The sequence below is a fragment of the Vanderwaltozyma polyspora genome, genomic scaffold (assembly GCF_000150035.1).
Source record: "Vanderwaltozyma polyspora DSM 70294 KpolScaffold1069 genomic scaffold, whole genome shotgun sequence".
In the NCBI taxonomy this organism is placed as follows: Eukaryota; Fungi; Ascomycota; class Saccharomycetes; order Saccharomycetales; family Saccharomycetaceae; genus Vanderwaltozyma; species Vanderwaltozyma polyspora.
In genome coordinates this window covers 1-22,833 of record NW_001834597.1, presented here as the reverse complement: position 1 = coordinate 22,833, position 22,833 = coordinate 1, and the positions used below count along the sequence as shown (strand labels likewise).

At 32.4% G+C, this 22,833-nt stretch overlaps 9 protein-coding genes, 1 non-coding gene and 1 further gene across 10 annotated transcripts, besides 3 other annotated features; 4 read left to right on the top strand and 7 right to left on the bottom strand.

Moving 5' to 3' along the window:
- Positions 1-3,065: 3,065 nt before the first annotated feature.
- Positions 3,066-5,840, top strand: RSN1 (Rsn1p; the record flags this gene model as incomplete). Its single annotated transcript, XM_001642996.1, has 1 exon — positions 3,066-5,840. One exon carries the CDS (start codon positions 3,066-3,068, stop codon positions 5,838-5,840), a length of 2,775 nt encoding a protein of 924 aa, XP_001643046.1.
- Positions 5,841-6,336: 496 nt separating this feature from the next.
- On the top strand, positions 6,337-7,230 carry PPA2 (inorganic diphosphatase PPA2; the record flags this gene model as incomplete). The annotated part of the gene is made up of 1 exon (XM_001642995.1): positions 6,337-7,230. The coding sequence occupies one exon, from the start codon at positions 6,337-6,339 to the stop codon at positions 7,228-7,230; it is 894 nt and encodes a 297-aa protein (XP_001643045.1).
- An 84-nt stretch (positions 7,231-7,314) lies between these two features.
- PRP24 (U6 snRNP complex subunit PRP24) lies at positions 7,315-8,664 on the bottom strand (the record flags this gene model as incomplete). The annotated part of the gene is made up of 1 exon (XM_001642994.1): positions 7,315-8,664. One exon carries the CDS (start codon positions 8,662-8,664, stop codon positions 7,315-7,317), a length of 1,350 nt encoding a protein of 449 aa, XP_001643044.1.
- Positions 8,665-8,973: 309 nt separating this feature from the next.
- On the top strand, positions 8,974-9,633 carry TMA23 (Tma23p; the record flags this gene model as incomplete). The annotated part of the gene is made up of 1 exon (XM_001642993.1): positions 8,974-9,633. One exon carries the CDS (start codon positions 8,974-8,976, stop codon positions 9,631-9,633), a length of 660 nt encoding a protein of 219 aa, XP_001643043.1.
- Positions 9,634-10,037: 404 nt separating this feature from the next.
- Positions 10,038-13,358, top strand: MDM1 (Mdm1p; the record flags this gene model as incomplete). Its single annotated transcript, XM_001642992.1, has 1 exon — positions 10,038-13,358. The coding sequence occupies one exon, from the start codon at positions 10,038-10,040 to the stop codon at positions 13,356-13,358; it is 3,321 nt and encodes a 1,106-aa protein (XP_001643042.1).
- A 474-nt stretch (positions 13,359-13,832) lies between these two features.
- On the bottom strand, positions 13,833-14,507 carry Kpol_1069p5 (orotate phosphoribosyltransferase URA10; the record flags this gene model as incomplete). The annotated part of the gene is made up of 1 exon (XM_001642991.1): positions 13,833-14,507. One exon carries the CDS (start codon positions 14,505-14,507, stop codon positions 13,833-13,835), a length of 675 nt encoding a protein of 224 aa, XP_001643041.1.
- Positions 14,508-15,525: 1,018 nt separating this feature from the next.
- On the bottom strand, positions 15,526-15,597 carry Kpol_1069trna1. Its single transcript has one exon. It is a non-coding gene; the product is annotated as a tRNA-Gln (tRNA).
- A 240-nt stretch (positions 15,598-15,837) lies between these two features.
- Kpol_1069p4 (uncharacterized protein) lies at positions 15,838-16,671 on the bottom strand (the record flags this gene model as incomplete). Its single annotated transcript, XM_001642990.1, has 1 exon — positions 15,838-16,671. One exon carries the CDS (start codon positions 16,669-16,671, stop codon positions 15,838-15,840), a length of 834 nt encoding a protein of 277 aa, XP_001643040.1.
- An 817-nt stretch (positions 16,672-17,488) lies between these two features.
- Positions 17,489-17,836, bottom strand: Kpol_1069p3 (uncharacterized protein; the record flags this gene model as incomplete). Its single annotated transcript, XM_001642989.1, has 1 exon — positions 17,489-17,836. One exon carries the CDS (start codon positions 17,834-17,836, stop codon positions 17,489-17,491), a length of 348 nt encoding a protein of 115 aa, XP_001643039.1.
- A 432-nt stretch (positions 17,837-18,268) lies between these two features.
- Positions 18,269-21,274, bottom strand: Kpol_1069p2 (uncharacterized protein; the record flags this gene model as incomplete). The annotated part of the gene is made up of 1 exon (XM_001642988.1): positions 18,269-21,274. The coding sequence occupies one exon, from the start codon at positions 21,272-21,274 to the stop codon at positions 18,269-18,271; it is 3,006 nt and encodes a 1,001-aa protein (XP_001643038.1).
- A 669-nt stretch (positions 21,275-21,943) lies between these two features.
- Positions 21,944-22,405: a sequence feature (similar to hypothetical protein; correction of possible frameshift sequencing error~similar to Saccharomyces cerevisiae RCE1 (YMR274C)).
- On the bottom strand, positions 21,944-22,711 carry Kpol_1069p1 (the record flags this gene model as incomplete).
- Positions 22,412-22,522: a sequence feature (similar to hypothetical protein; correction of possible frameshift sequencing error~similar to Saccharomyces cerevisiae RCE1 (YMR274C)).
- Positions 22,526-22,711: a sequence feature (similar to hypothetical protein; correction of possible frameshift sequencing error~similar to Saccharomyces cerevisiae RCE1 (YMR274C)).
- Positions 22,712-22,833: the final 122 nt, after the last annotated feature.

Below are 22,833 nucleotides of genomic sequence, written 5' to 3'. Positions count from 1 at the left end.
CATCATCTACTCATACATAATCTCTATGTCTACAATCCGTAGCCTCCTCTCTCTTTATAATATCTCCTTCCTCATCTAACTATCTGCCCACCGGCTCTACTCACTATCATACACTCATTATAATATTCTGCAACTCCTCTACATTCTATCACTATCATCGCGTCCTACCACTGTCCTAACCGGAATCTCACTGTATCACCAACTACACGCTCTCAGTACTCTCCCTTCACTAAACGTTTGCAGTCTCTCACCTCGCTTCTCGAACACCTGCCTAACTATCTTTATAAAGTCTGGTTTGACACTCATTAACTGATTGATCGACCTCCGTTTTCATTCTTTTCCTTCTCTTTCAACCTGATCCTCACACCCCACACAAAGCTCTCTCATACTACATCTCCTTTACACTTCTTGACTCTTCCTTTTTCCTCTTCCACAACTTTCGCTCTTGCTATTATTGCCACTTTAATCCATCCTCCCTATATTCAACTTTTCTGTCATGTCCTCCGTACTCTATAATAGCCTCTATTCCCCTTAACCGTTCTTGCCTATAGCGAATTCTTCCTAACCGTCATCGTCACTGGTTTACTAGATAACTGGATCATTTCTTTATTCTGATACATAGTTACTTAATATATGACGTTACATAAGGTTCTTTTATACTTCAAGATGCCTTGAAGAATTTTCACTTCGGACAGACACTCGTGAGACATGATAATATGGCTTTATAAGAAACGTCACATGACCAATGTCAGCATATAAAGTGTTGGAAAAGTTTTAACGTCAGAAATAACACTTTCGTGTAAAGTAACATTTCTTTATCCTATATGAATAATGTCGTAATACGTATATATCACGTGTTACCTCATAATTCTGACAACAAAGTAACTCAAGTGGTAGTTAAAAATTCATAGAGAGCAGAAATGTTTTGCTCTTTTGGAATCAATATTCTAATTTTGATCATATAATATTTTATATCCGGTGTATGAAGATATAAGTTATACAGTGATGAATTAGTTTTAGTAATACCAATATAAAAATATATAAATGAAGAATTCTTGCTATGATATTATGTGGATAGAGACTCCATTGGAATAATGAGAAAAAAATTTCTACAAATGATTCTTCAAATTAGTCATAGATGAAACTAAAATAGTATTTTAGAGATTATGTAGCTCATATCCCAATGATAATAAATGGTAGTAATTAATACTTGAAACATAAACAAGATTGCATCACCACTTGATAGTGAGCCAATATTTGCCATAATTGTGTAAATAATCAAATCTAAATAAACAAGATAGTAACTATAACATCCAGGTGAAATTGGATTAATCTAGAGCACCACTATGCATGTTATATTAATAATTTTTTTTTAACCTTTCCTTTCTTATTGAAGTTCATTATATTGCCAAATCAACAAAATTCTAGATTGTAAGTACATGATGCATACTATTAATATATAGTACCATTGCATTGCATGGAATTCAGAGGCAAATAGAAATCTTTACTCCATGAATGATGAATTGTAATGGATGTTGATGCGATAATGTGTGTTTTCGGGATTCACTATCGATGAACTAATTTTAACGTCAGAATTACGTTGTGATGACTTTATAGAACATGTTCTCCATTATTATTCACTTAAGTTACTATTCCGTGACCCTATAGAAGAATAAAGATTTCCGAAATTAGAATTGTATTAGACTTATAAAGCTCTAAATATCAATACTTGATTTTTGGTATGACTCCGATTTTTTTCACATTTTAATGGGTCTAGTCAAGATGAATGAATTCTGGGACAAGTTAGGAAGGGAAATAAATGTAATAATCGTATTATCAAACCAACAAGAACCCCTCTCACCTCCGGATACTTATCTCGATTTAACAATCCAGCACTGTCTTGGTTAATTTCGTAGCTACATATCTATCATCACAACCTCTTGGTTATCACTTTGTATCTAATTATAAATGTCGAAAAGTTTCAATTCTAAATAACCACCTTGGTCAACACGGAGGACAAAGTAAAAAAGAGTAAAATAAGCTTAATTAAACATAGACTACAATCGGAAATTAACTATATATAGCCCCTCTTGATATAAGAAACAATGTCTACATATAGGTATAGTTTTACCGTAGAAAACACATTCTGTAAAACAGGCTTATTAGTTGTATACGAATGTACTCTTTTCTCAACAATTTAGTATACGTAGCAATCTCATGGCATCATGAAGATAAGATACATTTATCGGAACCCATCACCACACGTAATGCTGTAGACCTCAACACAATGGGTTATGTTTTATTTATAAATTTGGTTGAAGCTTGATAGTAAAACCTTTGACGGAAGGGTTGGCTATTGAACAGAAAACTAGTTAAACCTCAGGAAAGCACCTTTCTTGTTTCAATTCCCTTCTTACTGCTTTAAGGAATTAGATACAGCAGATTGTCTTAATTTATCCTAATTTGTCCTTATTTATTGAAATCCTATAGTACTAATTGTCGAATTTAGATTTCGAACTAAAAAATATCCAAGCAATAAAAAAGAAAAACAAAAGCTGGGATTTGTACAACTTTCGAGTTTTGCTAAGAATCGGTCCAGGAGGAATAAATGTATTTATGTCCGGAAAAAAAAGTAATCAAAATCTGGACAAAAAAAAGAAATGTGAAAAATTTCACATTGTATCATTGTCACGTAGTCGAATTTCGATCTATCACTAGGTAAATTAAAAGTTTTTAATGAAACATACAGTAGAAAACACATTAGCTTCGCATTGTTCGTTGCAATTCTTTGTTGATTAGCTATTTTGTTCTAATTAGGTCTAAAGTCACAAGAGATGTCTGCCTTTATTATCTGCCTCATCACTGAAATATCTTGAAACCGACAACACGTTGCAATTAATCGTTTAGTTTTATATATATTCTTATATATAAGTAGATAGGACTAAGGGATCTTTCCCAATTGTCAAATAATTGGATATCTCATCTCATGTTAATTACATCGTGATTCCATTTATTCTTATTGTTTACTTATTCCTAAAGGAAAGACACAGTGTTGTAAGCGAACAATGAGTACTTACGATAAAGAAAATGGTACATCTACACAGCAAGTGCTTACCGCACTTGCTGCTAATAGTGTATTATTTGGTGCATTTATGACAGGGTTCCTTCTTTTAAGATTGAAATTAAAAAGAATTTATGAACCTAAATCTTCATATGATTTGATTAATGAAGAAAAGAAACCAGAGCCTTTACCATCTGGTCTCTGGCAATGGTTCATCCCATTACTGAAAAAATCTGACAATTTCATCATTCAGCAGGCAGGTTTAGATGGTTATCTGTTTTTAAGATACCTTTTCATTATTTTCTCATACTGTGCTGTCTCAATGCTTTATATTTTCCCAATTTTGCTTCCTGTCAATGCAGCAAATGGTAATAATGAAACTGGTCTAAACATTTTGGCTTACCAAAATATCAAGGATTCAAAACGTTATTATGCACATGTCTTCATAAGTTGGATCTTCTTCTGGGGCTTCTTATTCATTGTCTATAGAGAATTATACTACTATAACTCATTGAGACAAAACGTTTTATCTTCCAACAGATATGCCAAAAAGTTATCTTCAAAGACAGTATTGTTCCAAAATGTGCCAGATCAATATTTAAGTGAAACTGAATTTACCAAGCTATTCTCTGGTGTGAAAAAAATCTGGATTGCTAGATCCCCAGTTGGTTTAGATAAAAAGGTCAAAGAAAGAGATGACTTGGCCTACAACTTAGAAGGTGTCCTTACTGCATATTTACAAAAGGCTATAAAAAAAATAAATAAAATCAAAAAGAAGGACCCTTCCTATGGTACTTTAATACAAGAATCAACAATCGATGATTTTGTCAAAAAGCCAAAACACAGAGAGAATAAATGGAAACTGTTCTTTTCCAAAAAGATTGACACTTTCGAATATTATAAGAACATCTTGCCTGAGAAGAATGAAAAAGTTGCAGAATTGCAAAGCAATCAATTAGATTCTAAACCGATCAATTCAGTTTTCGTCCTTTTCGAATCTCAATACCATGCTCAAATCGCATCTCAAGTGTTGACATATCATGGTCCATTGAATTTAACTCCTGCTTATATTGGTATTGATCCAAAGGATATCATATGGTTTAATTTAAGAATGTACCCAGTTGAACGTTTAATTAGAAAATCTGCTGCTGTTATTGCAATTGTTGTAGTCGTTATTTTATGGTCTTTCCCTGTCGCTTTTGTTGGCATGATCTCTAATATCACATATTTGACTAATAAATTGCATTGGCTAAACTTCATTTATAAATTACCAGATGTTTTATTGGGTATCCTAACATCTTTAGCACCAACTATTGCATTGGCTTTATTAATGATGTGTTTGCCAATTTTCATTAGAGCAATGGCGTTTTTTGGTGGTGCTCCATCACATCAAAATGTAGAGAGGTTTACTCAACAAGCTTATTTTGCATTCCAAGTTATCCAAGTTTTCTTAGTTACAACTATTACATCTGCTGCTACTTCAACCGTTACTCAAATTGTTGAAAATCCTGCTAGTGCAATGTTCTTGTTAGCTACAAATTTACCAAAAGCTTCCAACTTTTATATTGCTTATATTGTTTTACAAGGTATGGCTGCATCATCTGGTATGCTGCTGCAATTCGTTCCATTGTTACTATATTATTTATTAGGTAACATACTTGATAAAACTCCAAGAAAGAAGTTTAATAGATTTAATACTCTTTCATCAGTTGACTGGGGTACCACTTTCCCAATCTATACAAATTTGGCTGTCATCGTATTTTCATATGCTATAATTTCTCCAATTATTCTGTTATTTGGTGCATTTGGTTTCTTCTTACTGTGGGTTTCTTACTTATACAATTTGAATTATGTTTATCAAGAAGCTCCAGATTCAAGAGGTGTTCATTATCCAAGAGCATTATTCCAAACAATTGTAGGTATTTACATTGGTCAAATTTGTCTATTGGGTTTGTTTGTCTTTGGTAAAGGTTGGGGACCAATTGTACTACAATGTATTGGTTTAGGTGTAACATTGTTTATTCATTTAATGTTTAACCATTGTTTTGATCATTTGATCAAATTTATTCCTATTGACACAATGAAACCATTGGATGGTAAATCAGAGACAGTATCATATATTAACTTGGAGAAAGATCTTGTTAACCCTGAAGATAGAATCAAAGAATTACCAGCATTTCCAATTAGAAAATACCATTCCAATATTAATAATGACAGTAATGAAAGTAAAAAATTGGAATATACCTATGAGATCGACAATAAAACTGAATATCCAAACATGGAGACTTCAGAAAATAATATGTTCCTAAACCCTCTGTTGGCAGATGGTAACACCACAGAGGTCGCAATTCCAAGATTCTGGAAGAGATTTTTCAATGTCCACGAATATTCCTCTTACAAAGCTGTTAAGACTAGAATTCCCGAAATCTACCATTTACAAGATCCAAATGAAAAGACTGACGATGATGACATCGTTCATGCGTATGACTACCCTGCTGTTAGTGCAAAATGCCCTTTCCTATGGATTCCAAAAGATCCATATGGGTTCTCTGACGCTTTAATCGAGGAATTCCAAGGAATCATTAAAATCTCCAACGAAGGTGCTTATTTCGATGACAAAGGTAATGCTACCTATGATTCAAGACCACCATCTTACGATGATCTAATTGAAGAAGAAGACATTGTTAACGTTGAATTTTCCCATAGAAAATCGAAAGATGATCTAGATCCTTTCGACGACTCTAAGGAAATCTTATCAAGCGATTCAAATACAAACTAATTCTAAAATCATACTAGCATATATAAGTGCATCATCATCATTATCCAGCCACTCTCTTCATATCATAACCAAATTGTAATTTTAAAAGTAATGTTGACCATTTATTCACTTTTTTACTAAGGGAGACAATGTTATCGGTTGAGCTTCTCCTTTGCTCAAATTTATTTCCATACAAGTGATTCTAATTTATACTACATAATCACATATACACTTCCATTAATAATTAATAGTTTTACACATATCTTTTATACTTAGAAAAGTCTTCAACTTTATACATCAATAATGTAGTTGTTATAACAACTTCCATCTACCAGTTTATTAAATTTATAGAGTTCATCCGAGCTTATAAGAACCTTGATATCTTGAAAAATTTACAACAGTTGACTAAACCAGATATTAAAAACATATATAAGGGGTATGGATATCTGATTAGCATTAATCTGATATCGTTTACACGTTCTATTAATATTTTTGATTCCATTTCCATTAGTTTGAAATGTTCAGAGGTTCAGCAGTAATGAAGAGACTTCTACAGGCTAAACAGATTTTATCACCTGAAAGGAACTTCCATTCAGCTTCAGTTGGTACCAAATATACTTCAGATTATAAGAAGTATCTAAAGTTACCCAATGGTGAAATCGGTTCTTATTTCCATGATGTTCCTTTAAATTTGAATGAGAGTGAGGGCACTGTCCAAATGGTCACTGAGGTTACTCGTTGGTCTAATGCCAAATTTGAAATTTCTAAAGAAGACAAATATAATCCTATTGTACAGGATGTTAAAAATGGACAAGTGAGGTTTGTTAAGAATTTATTTCCTTTTAAAGGTTATATTCATAATTATGGTGCAATTCCACAAACTTGGGAAGACTCCACTGAATTCAGCAAGATTAATGGTACTGAAAGTTTAAAAGGTGATAATGATCCTTTGGACTGTTGTGAGATTGGTTCGGAACTAATGGAAACTGGACAGATCTCCACTGTTAAAGTTCTAGGATCTCTTGCCTTAATTGATGATGGTGAGCTTGATTGGAAAGTTATAGTAATAAACGTTAATGATACCCTAGCTCCAAAATTAAATAATATTAGGGATGTAGACATTTACTTCCCAGGTTTATTAGACTCAACGAGAACTTGGTTCAGAAATTACAAAATTCCTGATGGAAAACCTGCCAATGAATTTGCTTTTGATGGCCAATATAAAGATAAAGATGAAACTATCGAAATTATCAAAGAATGTTATGAATCTTGGAAGAGACTAGAATCTGGAATGGTTAAGACTCAAGATACTCCATTATTGGATAGGGCTGGTTCTGGCGTTTCTATAGAACATGAAGAAAAGGAACCTGCCAGAATTCCTTCCAGCATTGATAAATGGTACTACTTATGAATTTAAAGAAATGCTTTATTGAGTACCTTGTAAATACTAAATGATTATAAATAACGCAACCTTACATATTCATGATAATTATATCTATTTGCCTAAGAACATTTTTCTGAAGTCATCATTAGACATGGGCTTTGTCGATGTATCATTCTGATTAGAGCCATTGTCTTCAATTTTGTTTATATTACTCTTTGATGCTGTTTGGACCTTTGATGAGGTGATATTAAAATTTTCTGATGGATAAGTAGTTTGAGGGTTACTACTTGGTTTTTGCCTTTGTGCTTGTGATCTTTTCATTCCATCTATTGTAGTACAGTGAAGTTTCTTCTTTTGAAATTGTATACCATCCAATGCCATTAAACATTTAGCAGCAATTTGCCGATTTTTCATAATAACAATAGCACTTTGATAATCAGAGACTAATAATATTTTGTTAATATCGGCCTCTTGAATGTTTAAATTTGTTGTTAATAGTTCTGATACTTGAGATTTCGAAGTTTTGTCACTTAAGGGATACAAGGAAATCATCAAATCATCATTCTGTCTACGATTAGAATAGATAATACGTTTCACCTCTTGCCTTTCCAAATAAGACTTCTTGTTTGCTAGTGTCACTGTAATTGTATTCCCTTCAAGGGTTTCCTTATGCAACTCTAAAGCTTTAGTAGCTGAATCGGATGAGGTAAACGAGATAAATGCATAACTAGTATTTCCAGGTTCATTTTCATTTTTAACCAATTTAATACGCTCAATATCTCCAAATTTTGAAAACCATTCAGATAGTTTTTGTTCTGTAATTTGATCAGAATCTAAATTAGTAATGTATATTTCTCTATGTTCCAATAAAGCTGCATCGGAACGATCCGACTTCTCTAACGGATTTGATAATTTAGCCACTACCTTAAACCCATCAATAACCATTTCATTTAAATAATTTACCATTTCATTAGCAATGTCAGGACTTATGACATCAACATAGGCAAACCTTCTATTGCTATTATATCTTAATGATGGAAGCCGTATACTTAAGGGCAATACATTATTTTGGACAAATATATTTCTTAAATCTAGGATTCTATAATTAGGTGGAAAATTTGTCAACCAAATTGTGCAATTCTCTAATTTTGTTACAGTTATTTCATTTTGGCCAAATTTCTTATAAGTTTTCGTCAATGCAGCAAGAACTTCGTCATGACTAGAAAATTCAATCCTAGCGATTCTACCACCTTTATCCAAAGTTTCCATAACATCAATTTGAACTATGTCGCCACAATCATGGAAATACTTTCTGAGTTTAGTTTGATTAGCACTCTTTGGTAAATTCTTAACTAGTACTGTAGCGACTTCTCTGTTTTTAGTCAAACTTTGTTTACTCTTCTTCCCATCGATATCACCATCACCAGCATGATGTTTACGTTTCAACGATAAAATCTCCATGAATTCTCAAACTAACCACAGGATAACCACCAATCACTTATATCAACTACCTTAACCACCTTTTTTAAATCAAACTCATCAAACTCATCGAGATGGTTTAAGTAGTTTCGAGATGTCATAATATATCCTTCTTTTGATAATATCCGATAGTGAAAAATTTTGAGATGAGATGAGATGAGATGAGATACTTAAACAAGAACAACGAGATGGGGTTTAGGTTGAAGTTTAGGTGAACTTAGAGTTGAGAGAGGACTAAAGGTTTGTGAACTTGATCTTGTTGTTGATTTGGTTTTAGTTTTGGCATTTATTATGGATTCTAAAGCTTATTTGAAGTCATATGGTTGGGAAGAAGGTGAAGCTTTGAGAGCTGGTGGATTAAAGAAGCCTATTTTGGTTAAGCATAAGAAGGACAAGAAAGGTCTTGGGAATGCACCAGGTGGCGATGATAGTGAAGCATGGTGGGAGAGACTTTTTGATGGTCAATTGAAGAATTTAGATGTTAATGTGAGTTCGAAGAGTGGTATATCTTTTAAGCAGAATGAGGTAGTTGCATCTGGAGTTTCTAAGGAATCATCTCCTTTGTACAAATGGTTTGTTAGAGGTGAGAGTTTGAAAGGAACTATTGATAAGAAGATTCTGGAAAGGAGTGGGTATGTTTTTATTGATGATGAAGAGATATCAAGCAAGAAGCGTAAGAGATCTAGCTCAGATGATGGTTTAAAGTCCAAGAAACAAAAGAGAGTCAAGGAAGTTAAGAAGGATAAGAAAGATAAAAAGGATAAGAAATACAAGAAGGACAAGAAGGACAAGAAGGACAAGAAGGACAAGAAGGACAAGAAGGACAAGAAACATAAGAGGGATAAGGAGGATAAGAAACATAAAAAAGATAAAAAAGATAAAAAAGATAAAAAAGACAAGAAGCATAAGAAAGATAAGAAAGATAAAAGAGACAAGCAATCAAAGAAATAATCTCTTAATTATGATACTTATTGAAACAAATACTTTGCATTCATTAATAACTTTACTTGTACAATAAATTTTCTCATTTATAATTTTATATAGATTATGATGCATTAAAATTATAGATAATTTAAAAATGATGGTATGACTTTGATTCAAAAATAGATATATTAAGTCAATTCATCATACTACATATCGATTTAATGTTCCTTAACCCAATTCATACAACTGTGTATATCTAGACGTACCCTTTAATATTTATTACAGAGTACTCTAAATATTACTTATTTGAAATTCGTGTTCGATTAAAAATTAAAGCTGCTATTTATACATTTATATAAAAAAGTCGATGGAACACAACTACAGATAAGCTTATAAAGCACTGCATATAAGGTATTTCATATAATATATATATGTGTTATAATGGGCATTTGTTGAAAGTTGTTTCATTTTTGCTAATATTTGGTCTTTTCTATTCTCTGCCTTCAATTTTAACTAGCATATACCTTAATATCCTAACTTTTCTCACTGTTTTCATAACTTATAAACTTATAACAATAAAGCTACCCAAGAAAAATGATCCAATTATCAAGAAATTGAAACTCAAACCAAATGCAAGATATGAACAATACAATAACAATGTGGGGCTTAAACTACCTTCTATAGATAATAACTTATCGGTAAAAACAGAATTAGGACTAACTATAGATTTAATCATCAGCTCTTTTGTGATGAGTTGGTTCGAAAGGATTAATGATAGTAGCAATTCTGAATTCCCAACAATCGTTAAGAGTATATTAACTGGTGCTGTTGATAATATACAATTATCCTTAAGCAAATGTGATATTGCATCTATCGTATTATTCAAAATAGTTCCAATTTTAACAAAATATATCTCTGTATTCAATGAATCTAAAAGGATAATACTAAAGGGCTCATCTGTAAGGGGTGTAAAATATGGTAATATCGATTTGAATTTGGCTGTAGAATTCAACAAAAGACACAGACTTCACCACTCACTGTCCCTTAGAACTAAAAAACATCTAATTGATGTAGACACTCATATCAAGAATAAGATTATAGTTCTTCTACCACTGTTAATTCCAAAAGATGAATTGTCGTCTCCATATATTAATATCCTTTTGAGAGAAATATTGAGTTCATGTGTCTTGGTCCCATTAATATTGAAATTCTCTAATCCAGACACTTGGAATCTTAAAATTATCGAACTATCAACAAAAATATTGGAAGAAAGGGAAAAAATCGATCAAGTAAAGAAATTACTATCTGATAAAATTGATTTGGAAACTTCTCATCGTAAAATTAGTCCTGATAAATTAAATCTTTTCAGTATGGATGCACATTTCCAAGAAAATTCATCTTCAGAACATTTTGAACACTACTTGAAAGGAATTAGCAATTTAAATGATGTGACACATCTTAGATTTGTATTCTTTGCAATTTTAATCAAGATATCGCAATTGAATAAGGAAAAGATTACTAGTAAAAAACAGGAGAAATATCGTGATAGACTTCAGCTGTCGCTGAATCTAATCGAGACGAAATTGAAACTTTTAAGGCAACAGTCAAATAACGATGAGTTAAAACATATTCCAGACCTGTCATTATCAAGCACCGACAAAGTAGTTGCAATATTTGATTCTTTCCTTTCATCGATAACATTTGAAGATATTCGTCATTATCAGGATTTTATGAGTTCATTCAAAAACTTTTTAAGAGAAAGTAATTATGAAAAAGGTATGGTATATTTTAAATTTTGGGAAATTGTGGAAGAAATAAAAAACCCTTTAGAAGATATTAACAATAGAGAATTTTCAGTAAGCTTTACAAATTCTGAACTGAATAGATTAAAAAATATATCGTCAGTATTAACAGCCAATGAATTGGATATTTTAAAGAATTTAGACGATGGACTTGTCGAAAATATTTCTATCTTTCATGAAGATAATGGCAAAGTAGAAGAAACTACAATAATGTTGATTCGGAAAAGTCTGTTATTATTACAAGATGAAGCAAGAAAGTCATTGGAAAATGATTATTTAACTTCATTTAAAAATACTGAAAAGTTTTTGTTACTTTTATCTGAAACTAATAGATCGACTGTCTCATTATTTTCTAAATTTTTTAAGACGCAAGACAGCACGTCTACGTTTTTATTGTCATCCAATCCATATTCTCTGCTCAATACTCTTTTAACTATGCATACATCAGTAAAATCGACTTCAAGTACTTCCAATACCTTTGAATCGTCACTGTTATCCACACTTTTATCAACAGATATGAATAATGTTGATGAAATAGAATCCAATATATTGAATTTAGACAATGTCAAAGCAAGAGCAACCAAGAAAGAAGAAGTCTCAAAACCTAAAACTACTAATAAACGACACTCTAGTGTCATCAGCATTGGATTTAATTTAAAAAACGAAACACACTTAAACGTCAAGGAAGAGATTGCAAATATTACAATGTTAATTGATCGTTTGGAAAAAGAACTTCAACTATTAAGTCATTTGATCTTAAAGGCTAACTTAACCGATAATCAATCAGAACTGAAACTATTAGAAAAATCGCAAAGATCTATAAAAAAGGATTTGGAAAAATATGAATTGTTGCACCAACGTTATACTATTCAGGATAATACCAATAGATTATTCCAGAAAAGTGATGTCTTTGTCAGATCACATTTTATAGATTATCAAACTGAAAACGGCCCAGAAATTGTCTATTATTTAATTAATATCAAATTTGATTATAGAATAAATCAGAAGTCATGGAAAATTGCCAGAAGATTTAGTGAATTTGTTAAATTATATTCTTACTTAAATGACAAACATGGTAATTTATTCAAGAAACTAAATTGCAAGCTAGATTTCCCTCAGAGAATCAATATTTCTTTTCGATTCCATGTTTCAAAAACATTACTGTTTGAAGATAGGCAAAACAAGTTAGAGGCCTTTTTAAGGAAACTGATTGTAATTCCTGAAATTTGTGATGATGAAATATTTCGAAAATTTTTAACTGATAGTAGATCATTTACTATTGATAAAAAGTCCCAAAGTAAAGTGACTTCTAAAGCATTGAATATTAATAGTGGCGTTATTAAAAGATCAAGCTCTGACATGCTTTTGGATATTGTAGATGATGATTTTGAAGATACAGATATAGTCAATGATCATTATTATCATTCTCATTCTGGTCATGAAGAAGGATTTAATTCTCATGAAGAAGAAGTGTCATATGTAAAGCCCATATGCAATTTATTCCTTTCCATATTTTCTGCAAATAATGATGATACAACTTGGATACGTGGGAAGGCTATTGTTGCAGTATTACGACAGTTGCTTGGTAACACCATTGATAAGTTTGTTAAATCTACAGTTATGAAATATCAAAGTGAAGAGGCATTATCAAGAATAATAGTTGATCTACGAGATTCTATCTGGGGTGCAGATGGATTACTTGACAAAAAAAACAATGAGATAAAGATGGAAAGATCAGTTATAGAACTTAACAAAAGCCAAGCAGATGCCCAATTATTACTACAGTCATTATTTATTGAACTTACAGGGAAAGTTGTCGGGTTAAGAAGTTCTAGAGAAGCTGCACTTAAAATACATGGAATGGTTCAGAATCCATATATTAATACAAGCTTAATATTAGAGATATTAGATGTCATTATCGATGAGGTTTTTTTGAAGTCGGATAGTTAAGGTGTGTATCGGATCGGTTACGTGAAATGGCCATCTATCCTGTGACAATTTAATTTGTTCTTGTTTATTTGCTTTTCTTGATAACCTAAGTAATATTTATAGATTAATGAATTGCTATTATTATAGCATCAAAACGCTATTGACAAGTTTATTGAATATATTATTATTTCTTGAAAGATATCTCACGAGATCGATGAGAAGTAATATTTGTCATGTACTATGCGTAAAAATAGAAATAATTTAAGGACACACATATAAACAATAAATACAGATGAATGTTTTTTTTAGATTTATCAATGAAACAGAATTTCATTACTATGAGAAATGAATAAGATAATTTTTTACATCTTTATTTGCCTTTCTTTAGAAAATTTTTTATTTTTTAAAATTGGTTAAATATATATATGTTCATGTTTAAAAGTTATTCAAATGACATAGCTTTTAACATAAGAGAAACATTGATGATGGCTATTTTTAAACACCAAAGTTTTGACGATACTCTTGAATTTTTTCCTTTTCCTCTGGAGAGATTTTGCCTTCTAGATAAGTGATAATATCGGTTAAAGTGACGATACTTAGGACAGGAATGTTGTAACGTTTGCTGACGGATTGGGTGGCAGATAAACCGTCTCTATCTTCTGAATTTACGATTTCTTGTCTATCTAATGCAATGATTGAACCGACAACTTGGCCATTTTCCTTTGCAATAATTTCGAAAGCTTCATTAATTGCAGTACCGGCGGTCATGACGTCGTCGATAATAATAATTCTTTTGTTTTCCAAAGAAGCACCTACAATAGTACCACCTTCACCATGATCTTTTTTCTCCTTTCTATTAAATGCATATTGAATATTTTGATATTTGGTACCACCGATTTCAGCTAGCTTAACACAGACGATAGAGGCTAGAGGGATACCTTTATAAGCAGGACCAAAGATAACGTCGAATTTTATATCTGAATGGATAATAGCAATGGCATAAGCAGTAGCTAGATTGGATAACAATTTACCGGTGTTGAACAGACCCAAGTTGAAGAAGTATGGTGATTGTCTGCCAGACTTCAAAGTGAAGGAACCGAACTTCAAAGCTTGAGATTCAATTGCCAATTCCAAAAAGTTTCTTTGGTAATCTTCCAAAACAGCTGGCATTGTTGTATTGAATAAATGTAGTTGGTATACTGTGTATTTATGCTATGGCAAAAAAAAAAGAAGGAAGGAAGGAAGAAATGGCAGGAAGATATTGTAAACTGTTTAAAATACTTTCTTTCCTTGGTCTTAAAAATAAATCAGTACAGATAAATCGCAATATCTCTTAATATTCAATTTCCAAAAGATTTTTTTTTTCTTCTTCTTCTTCACAATTAAATTATACCTCCTGAATCAGAAAACAAAAAAACTAATAATAATTCAAATATCTGAGTTCGCTAACAGGTATTCTTTCAGTGTGATAACAATATATATATATATATATATCAAAAAAGAAGTTTCTTCCCTTTTTAGCAGAAAAATTTCGAAAGCTAGAAAGCAATAGCTGATGGATCCAAAAAGAAATCAAAAAAATAAATGTGGATGTTCAAAGAAAATGATTTAAGATTTGAGAATCCCAATAATAAGCCTAGTCACAACTAAGAACAATAGAATATTGAGCTTCAATCCATCAATCAATAATTCAATAAATCAATCAACCAATATAGATTCATTAGGCATCCCATCCATCATCACCATCTGTTGACTGAAAACTTTCGAAACTGCTTAACATTTTTCATAATTTCGAAAAGTTTCACCAATAAATTTTTCAGTTGCTGCTGTGCTGTGCTGTGCGATGAGTAGCGCAAGAAAAGGAAAAGGAAAAAGAAACGGGCCATAAATTGATGGAATCAAAAAAAAAATTCGTCATCGGGAAGGGCGGTCTCAGACGGAGGTGCAGGGGAAGAGGGAAATTGTTGTTGTTGTTGTTTTGTTTCTTTTATTTCTGTTTTGGGAAAAGACGAGGCCGGCAAAAACGGGAGAGAAGGAACGTGAGGGTGTTTGGTTGGTCGTTGGGTACGTAGACCATGTGACCGACTGTCACGTGCTTGGTTCAGCTCTGGCTCAACTCGTTGTCTTTCTTGCACTTGAACATAAACGCGTAAGGGAAGCAAAAATAAAAAAGTTATGGGCGATATTCAGGTCCTACCCGGATTCGAACTGGGGTTAGTCGGATCAGAACCGACGGTGATAACCACTACACTATAGGACCTTTACTAACGTTATTGTGCGCTTCTTGTCGTCTTTCCACCTCTCGCAGTTTCTCAGTGATTTCAATGTAGGGTAACATACACAAATGGATTTCCATATCTCTCTCATCTATAATAATTCATCTGCATTTCCTTTCCCTCCACCCTTCCCCTCTTCCCTTTTTTAATTTTTCTTTTTTAGCTATCTTTCACACTGATTAAATTATTTAAACTTATAAACGTTAAAAAACCATTACCTCCCATTAGGTAGTTCTCTTGGACCTAGCGTAAGGTATGGTCTTGGGATCCAAATACGTCCCAAATACTCTATCCCAAAATGAACTGGTAACACCGAAACCCAACTGGAAGTTCTTGTAGTGATGTTCTAAATGGTATTTCTTCACTTTCCGCATAAATGATGGCATTTTCTTATGATGGAGAAAATAGTGAGTAACGTCATAACAAACATACCCAAACAGTCCTCCAGCAAACCCAGCATGTGCCCAATATCTAGGAAATATCGCAAATGTCAAAAGGTAAAATGGATAACATAATATAGAAAATAATGCCGGTGGCATCACTAATCTATATTTGTCCATTGGAAGATAATGGTGAATGCCATGTAACAAAAAATGCAATACAAAAAATAATCTGGTTTCAGGAACTGAATCATCCAAGTGGAAAAGATATCTATGCATACAATATTCAATTAATGTCCATACAAATACCCCAATTGAAAATAATGTAATCGCCAAAATTATACTAATTTCTCTTAACGAAACAATGAAATTGTATAGAACAACCGGACCCCAAATTAATGGAACCATAAACCAATGAGTTTTGGTAAAAGGTTCTAAAAAATTACCAAATATAGGTGCTGATTCAATTCCATAATGTCTAGGCTTATGGACCTGGTCAATATAGAAATCTCTTGTAAAATTTGAACTCAATAGCTGCCAAAATAGTGGCTCATCCAATTTCAGAAATCCATTCTCATTAAAATCTTTATTATAATCAGTTGTTACCTTTAATTTTTCTTCAGTAAGTGTTGTCTTTCTTATATGAATATAAGTTTCAATGGATTCTTCAATTTTCATTTTGCTATTATATAATGTCACTTGTTGAAATATAATCCTTTCTTGGAAATCGTAACAAGTACTTTAGAACCAGGAAATAAATAACAATACTCTTACTTTAACCTAATATTTATACTTCTCAAGAACTCACTGTGACAAATCATAACTACCATTATAATAATTATCTTTGATTCTTCTAAACCCTTTATTCTTATATATGGCTTTGTAATTTCTTTTTAAGATGGTGACTTTTAATAAAAGCAATTTACAAGTTCGAGTAATAAAATTAAATGGGATAACAGAAGTCAAACAGTTAAATTATATATTCTCATCTCAATATTACTTGCTAATTAAATAATGAACTAATTAAGTTCTAACTGTACGCTTGATGGACTTGTTTCTTACTTTTTTCTGATATAGAGCAAACACTGGATAGTCAAGGCAATGACACATTGTTAAATTTACTTATCGATGATAAAATAGATTTACAAGTTTTAAAAAAATGTAAATATATATATATATTTACGTTGATTTAATTTTATGTAGATTTAAACCAGAAGTAAGTGCCTTCTATTATGGTTTCAACTTGCTTTTGTTGGTATCATATGACTTTATTGTATATAATAAGAGTATAAGGCTCTGTTAATGTTGTTAAATATTCAAGTATATAATTATTAATTGAATTTATATTTCTATAGAAAAGCCATTATAAATGGGTAAAATGGAATCTTTTGGTACAATTCATCGATTGAAAGATGGAAAATGATACAATGAAAAGTTCATATATGTAATAATGTACAAATTGGAATACAAAATTAATGAATAATAATGTATATTATTATTTGGAGTCATGATTAGATTGAACAAATTCTTTTACTTTGTCCAAAACGTTTTCTATTTCCTTATCTAGGATCAATACAATAATACCATCGCTAGTGATTTCATACTTAATGTGACCTTCATTCGGTATGCAAATTTCTTCATCAAATTTATCAAACCAATCGTTCAAAGAGTCAATCTCATCTACCTGAAATGGCAATACTAATTCGTCAACGAATTCATGCATCTTTTTAGATTCCTTTGGTTCTTCAGTTCTATCTTGTTGTGTTTGCTCTTCATCCAAATTTTCCATGCCTTCTTCGAGAAGAATTAGCATACGATAATTACTCTCTGCTCCACCTGCCATTATTCTAATATGTTACGTTATTCTACCAATATCAAGCCAGTTGCTCAATCAACCTATATTGCAAATATCTAAGTTAAAAGTTAAGGCTGCTCTTATTATACCTTGTGATAAATTCGAGATGAGCTAAATTTTTCAATCTAATATTGGACCTTATTAATGAAGCGCTCGTTGCACGTGATAGTAATGAAATGGTAAAACCTTATTGATTCAATTAAAAGCTGTTCCTATCTCTAACAGGAATTAAGAAATGGATAAATCTTCAATTCCATTTCTGTCAATTTAATATATTTCATTATCTTTACCTTTATGTCTCTCACTTGGTTTATTTCATAAACTAAGAATTAATAAAATGTAGTTGAATATGCATTATGAAAATTATTAAAAACTATATATCTAGTTTAAAATGGTTAAGAATTTGGTTTGCTATGATTCCTATAAATCAGGAATCGATATTGCACCATGAGCGTCGTTTTGGTTAGTTCTATAAGAATTCGAATTCCATTTATTTGGGTCATTATCAGCAATTGCCGTTTCAATTTCGCTGTTATCCATATCTGAATATGAAGCATCCATTGATTCTTCTTCAACTTGTTCCATGTATAATGAGTGGTTCACAAGGTGCAGATAGGCATACATGAAATTACTCAATAATACTTGTTCTCTTAATGATCTTCTCGAATCGCTTAATTTCAAATGGCTTAATCTATAAATTGCTCTTTCTACATTAACAGGAAGTCTGTGATCAAACATAATGACAGTTGAGACAGTTAATAATGGAAGTGGAAATCCAAAGGCACTATCTGTGAAAACCATTGAACCGTTGGGTCTGTCTAGCCTTTCCACATCTTCAAATGTTAATTTTCTAGGTGGGAGAATTGTAGGTGGAGCTTGATTTGCTAGATCATTATTTTGAATAGTAACATCTTTTGTAGCATAAGTATTTTTTTGTAATGCAATTGATTCGGTGTATATGCTACCGTTACTAAAATCCTGGGAATCTTCATCGTCATCAAGCTCATTAACAGATTCCACTATACAGTTGTCATTTGCCGTTCTCACAACATTCAAGGCCGGCTGCAGTTGTGTAGCAGATTCGTTAGCGTCATAATCTTCCTCCTCTGTGTCATCAGCTGGATCATCAATAGGTTCTTCTTGACAAACATCTTCGGTTGTGCTATTTATAATACCAACGTCTTTTATTTCTTCTTCTGCTTGTTCATAATCTTGATTTCCCTCTGGTTTTTCTTGAGCTTCTTCTGATGGTTTAGTTGATTTAGAATTCGATAGCTCCTCTTGCTTATAAGAACCAATACGAAGTCTTATATTAGTTAATGAGCTTTTCTTTTTTATAACATGGTTTTGACTTTTCCTAGTCAGTTTATCCTTTGCCGGTGATTTGCTATTACCTTTTCTTCGAAATAAATTAACAAGCTTCTTCTCAAACCTTTCCTTCTTGTGTTCCTGAATTGAAGGCTCATTATCATTTGATGATGAGTTGCTGTTCTCAATTTTATGATTATCAGAAGAATCACTTACATTTCCGTTGGAAGAAACAGATGATTTAGAATTCGAATCAGGCAATCTTTCTTTATCATCCAAATTTGAAGTTGATGTATTTTTTTTACCTTTTTTATTTTCTATCTTAGTGATTATTGGAGAGTGTCTGTTTTTCGTATGGTTGCTCCTATTAGCTAATACCTTTTGTGACTTAGTTCTCTCTGCAAATGCAGTATTCAAGAAATCAGAATTGATTTCGTATTTGTTAGATACTACATGATCATCAGGGTCTACTGAATTTGTAGGCGGATCATTGGGAGAATCATGATCACTCTGAATTGAACTAGATGCAGAAACTAATTCTTTATTGGGTGAATAGCCATCACTACTGCTTATGTGGAGATTTTCTTGTAGCATTGACTGTGAATTAGAAGGATGTATTAATACACTTTCAAGTGATAAATCACTGGAGATATTGCTGCTATCGTTTGAAAAGGACGAATGAGACAAATCAAAATCTTTATCAGAATCATGAGGGACTGGTAATGCCCCAGTAGAATTATCTGAAGAACCAATACTTCCAGAAGATAATTTCCTTTGTGTATGATCAAATATTCCTTCTTGTCTATTTTTCGTTTCTATATAACTAGAAGACGAGGTCCTCCTTAATGAGCCTATGTTACCTCCATCGCTATTGAGTATTATAGGTGCAGTTGAAAGTTCATCCTTTTGGGATGAACCACTAGTTCGTATTTTGTATGTATTAAACTTACTCCTTCTTAAAGATGATCTAGCCGGAATGGAGATCCCATTCTTAGCCAAAATGTTAGACGCGAATACTTCCTCGGATTGTCCTATAGAGCTAGTGTTCAAAACTTTATCTTCTTCTTCTTCTTCAGATGTTGATCCTATGGAACCTGCAATGCTTAAGGATCTGGCTAAAGAAATAGCATCAGAGTTACTTAAACCAACATTATTTGATATTACAGTTAATTCATCTGCTATATCTTTCAAAGAAACCGCTCTTTTTCCTTGAACATTTTTCTTGTTGGATTCATTAATATTATTACTGCTGGTAGTAGGTTTTACCTCTTCTTCAGTTTCCTCTTCAAACTCTGTGTATGATTTTCGTAACCTTGATGGTCTTCGTACCAACGATTTATTTCTCATATTCATATCTCTTGAAAATGTATTCAATAAATCTTTCGAAACTTCATTTTTGGATTCTGATTCATTTGTCTGCACATCATCCAGTGACATATTTTGAAGTGTATCATGTACTAATTCTACAAAATTCTGTGGTTTAACACTTGGATGTTGATTAGCTGGAACCCACAGCAAATTGTTTGTAAATGCTTTCTTGTTTTCTAATTTTCTCTTCGGTAGAACTTGTGTCTCATTTTCTGGTTTTGAAGTGACATTTCTCGAACTCCTCCTGAGGCCGCCAATACCAGATAAGTTTCTCTTCGACTGTGGTTGTGATAATTCATTTTCTTTAACTGTTTTTATACTGTCAAGTTGTTCATTGCTTGATACTGGTTCATTACCATCGTGCAAATATTCTACACCTGTTGTATCGAAACTGTCACTGGCATCAGCTATACTTGAATTTGAAGCATCAACTACAGAATCTTCCAAATATGAACCCTCTTTCTTATCCAGGGATGTTTCTGCTGTTTCGTATGTAGTTTCATTGCTCGAATATGATTTTTGTGAATTGACACTACTTGGAGGGCTTGATGGATTGTTAACAGTATATTCTAGTTCTGGATCAATTAAAAGATCCATGGATCCTATAGATAATCTTTTCAAATTTTTAACATTCTGTACTTCTTGATCTAACGATTGTGCTGCTATAAGAACAGCAGATTTCCTCTTATCCCTCTGAATTTTCTCTTCAGCTCTAGTTTTCTCCATTGTGCCTCCACTGTTATTCTCCATTGTATGTACGTCAAAAATATGGAATATATACCTTGATTAAAATAAAGCACTTCTTGCTGGTAACAACAAAATCGGATAATAATATGTATTGCTAGATGCACCTCTTGATTTAAAAATATCAATTAAAAAATAAAAAAATTAAAAATTAAAAAATAATAATAAGGGAAGAAAATATCTTTTATCTGGAATAATTCGGAACCCACTTCCTAATGCAATTAAGTTCACTCGAACACAATAGTTTTGGAATATAATAAATACAGCGTACCTGATTAGAATTCGCCTTAAATTAAAATGAGTAACCAAACCTTCTATGAAATATATCACCTTAGGAGAGTTATGGACCCTCAATTTTAGAAAACCCCACTTCAATAGGATCCTAAATAACGACTAAAAGCTCCCAAAATAAGTTCAGCCCTGAGAATAACCTTGATATTTTAGATATTGGACATTAAATCAAAATTGATTGTTTAAACTCTTCTTGATTCCATCTCTTTTGATATATATTTACATTATTTAATCAATTGTGAATAATTGAAGCTAACCTTATCGTACCCAATGACATATATATATATATTGCTAACTAGTGTCATATACACTAAACTATACAAGGACGAGTATAACTACAACTACAACCTTGATGGGTTCTATTAAAATTAAATTCCAATATATCTACAAGTTAATCTTGTGATTTGCATTGTCTATCAATAATTTCAGGTTATCTTTAAACAGTAATAGGCCAGCTAGAAGTAACAGGTAGTAGAACTTCTTCCATAACGATACGAATCTAGCCATGTTTGGAGAAGGTTGTTCGACGTAGTTGAAGTGTGTGAATAATCTTGAACCTTCAGGGAATCCCATGATGTTGCAGAAAGAATGCAATATGATACATGCCCATAAGTTACCGCCAGTTTTCAAAAAAACATAATTCGTTAAAGAACCAAACAGGGTTGTATACAGCGCTTGGAACATCGTTGACACCATAATTGCAGCGATTGTGTGTGTTCCTGAAGAGTACAATTCGTAGCCATGGTGGACATGGGCAATGCCAAAGAAGATAGGTGGTTGCCATAGCAATACTTTGTAAGATAGAGATTCCCTTGGAGAAAGCAATAGATATGAATTTAGAAGCATCGATGTGTAGAAAATTTCCTCAGTGTATGGTGCAAAAATATAATTTCTTAAACCCCAAATGGTCCCAATATCTTCCTTTTCGGCAACAAGAAAACTCTGTCCCTTTGCGAAAATTTGTTACAATAGAGAATCTGATAATGGACCGATTTTTACCAACCGATTCGGTAGATCGGACTTGGGCATGCTAACATGGATTTCAACATGCTCCAACTGCAATCCGGGTACGGCCCTGTAACAAACCCCTGTTTTGGACCAATTGGAACCCCGAATTCTTGAACTTTTGGTCGGTTTGGAACAACCATTGCCCTAAAACCGGAAGTGGATTACCTTGAATCCCTTCTTGTGAGGAACCCCTTTATACCCTCTTATAAACCCGGGGAACTCCCCCTGGCGCCTTAAGCGCCCGTCTCCTGGGAAAGTGAAAAACT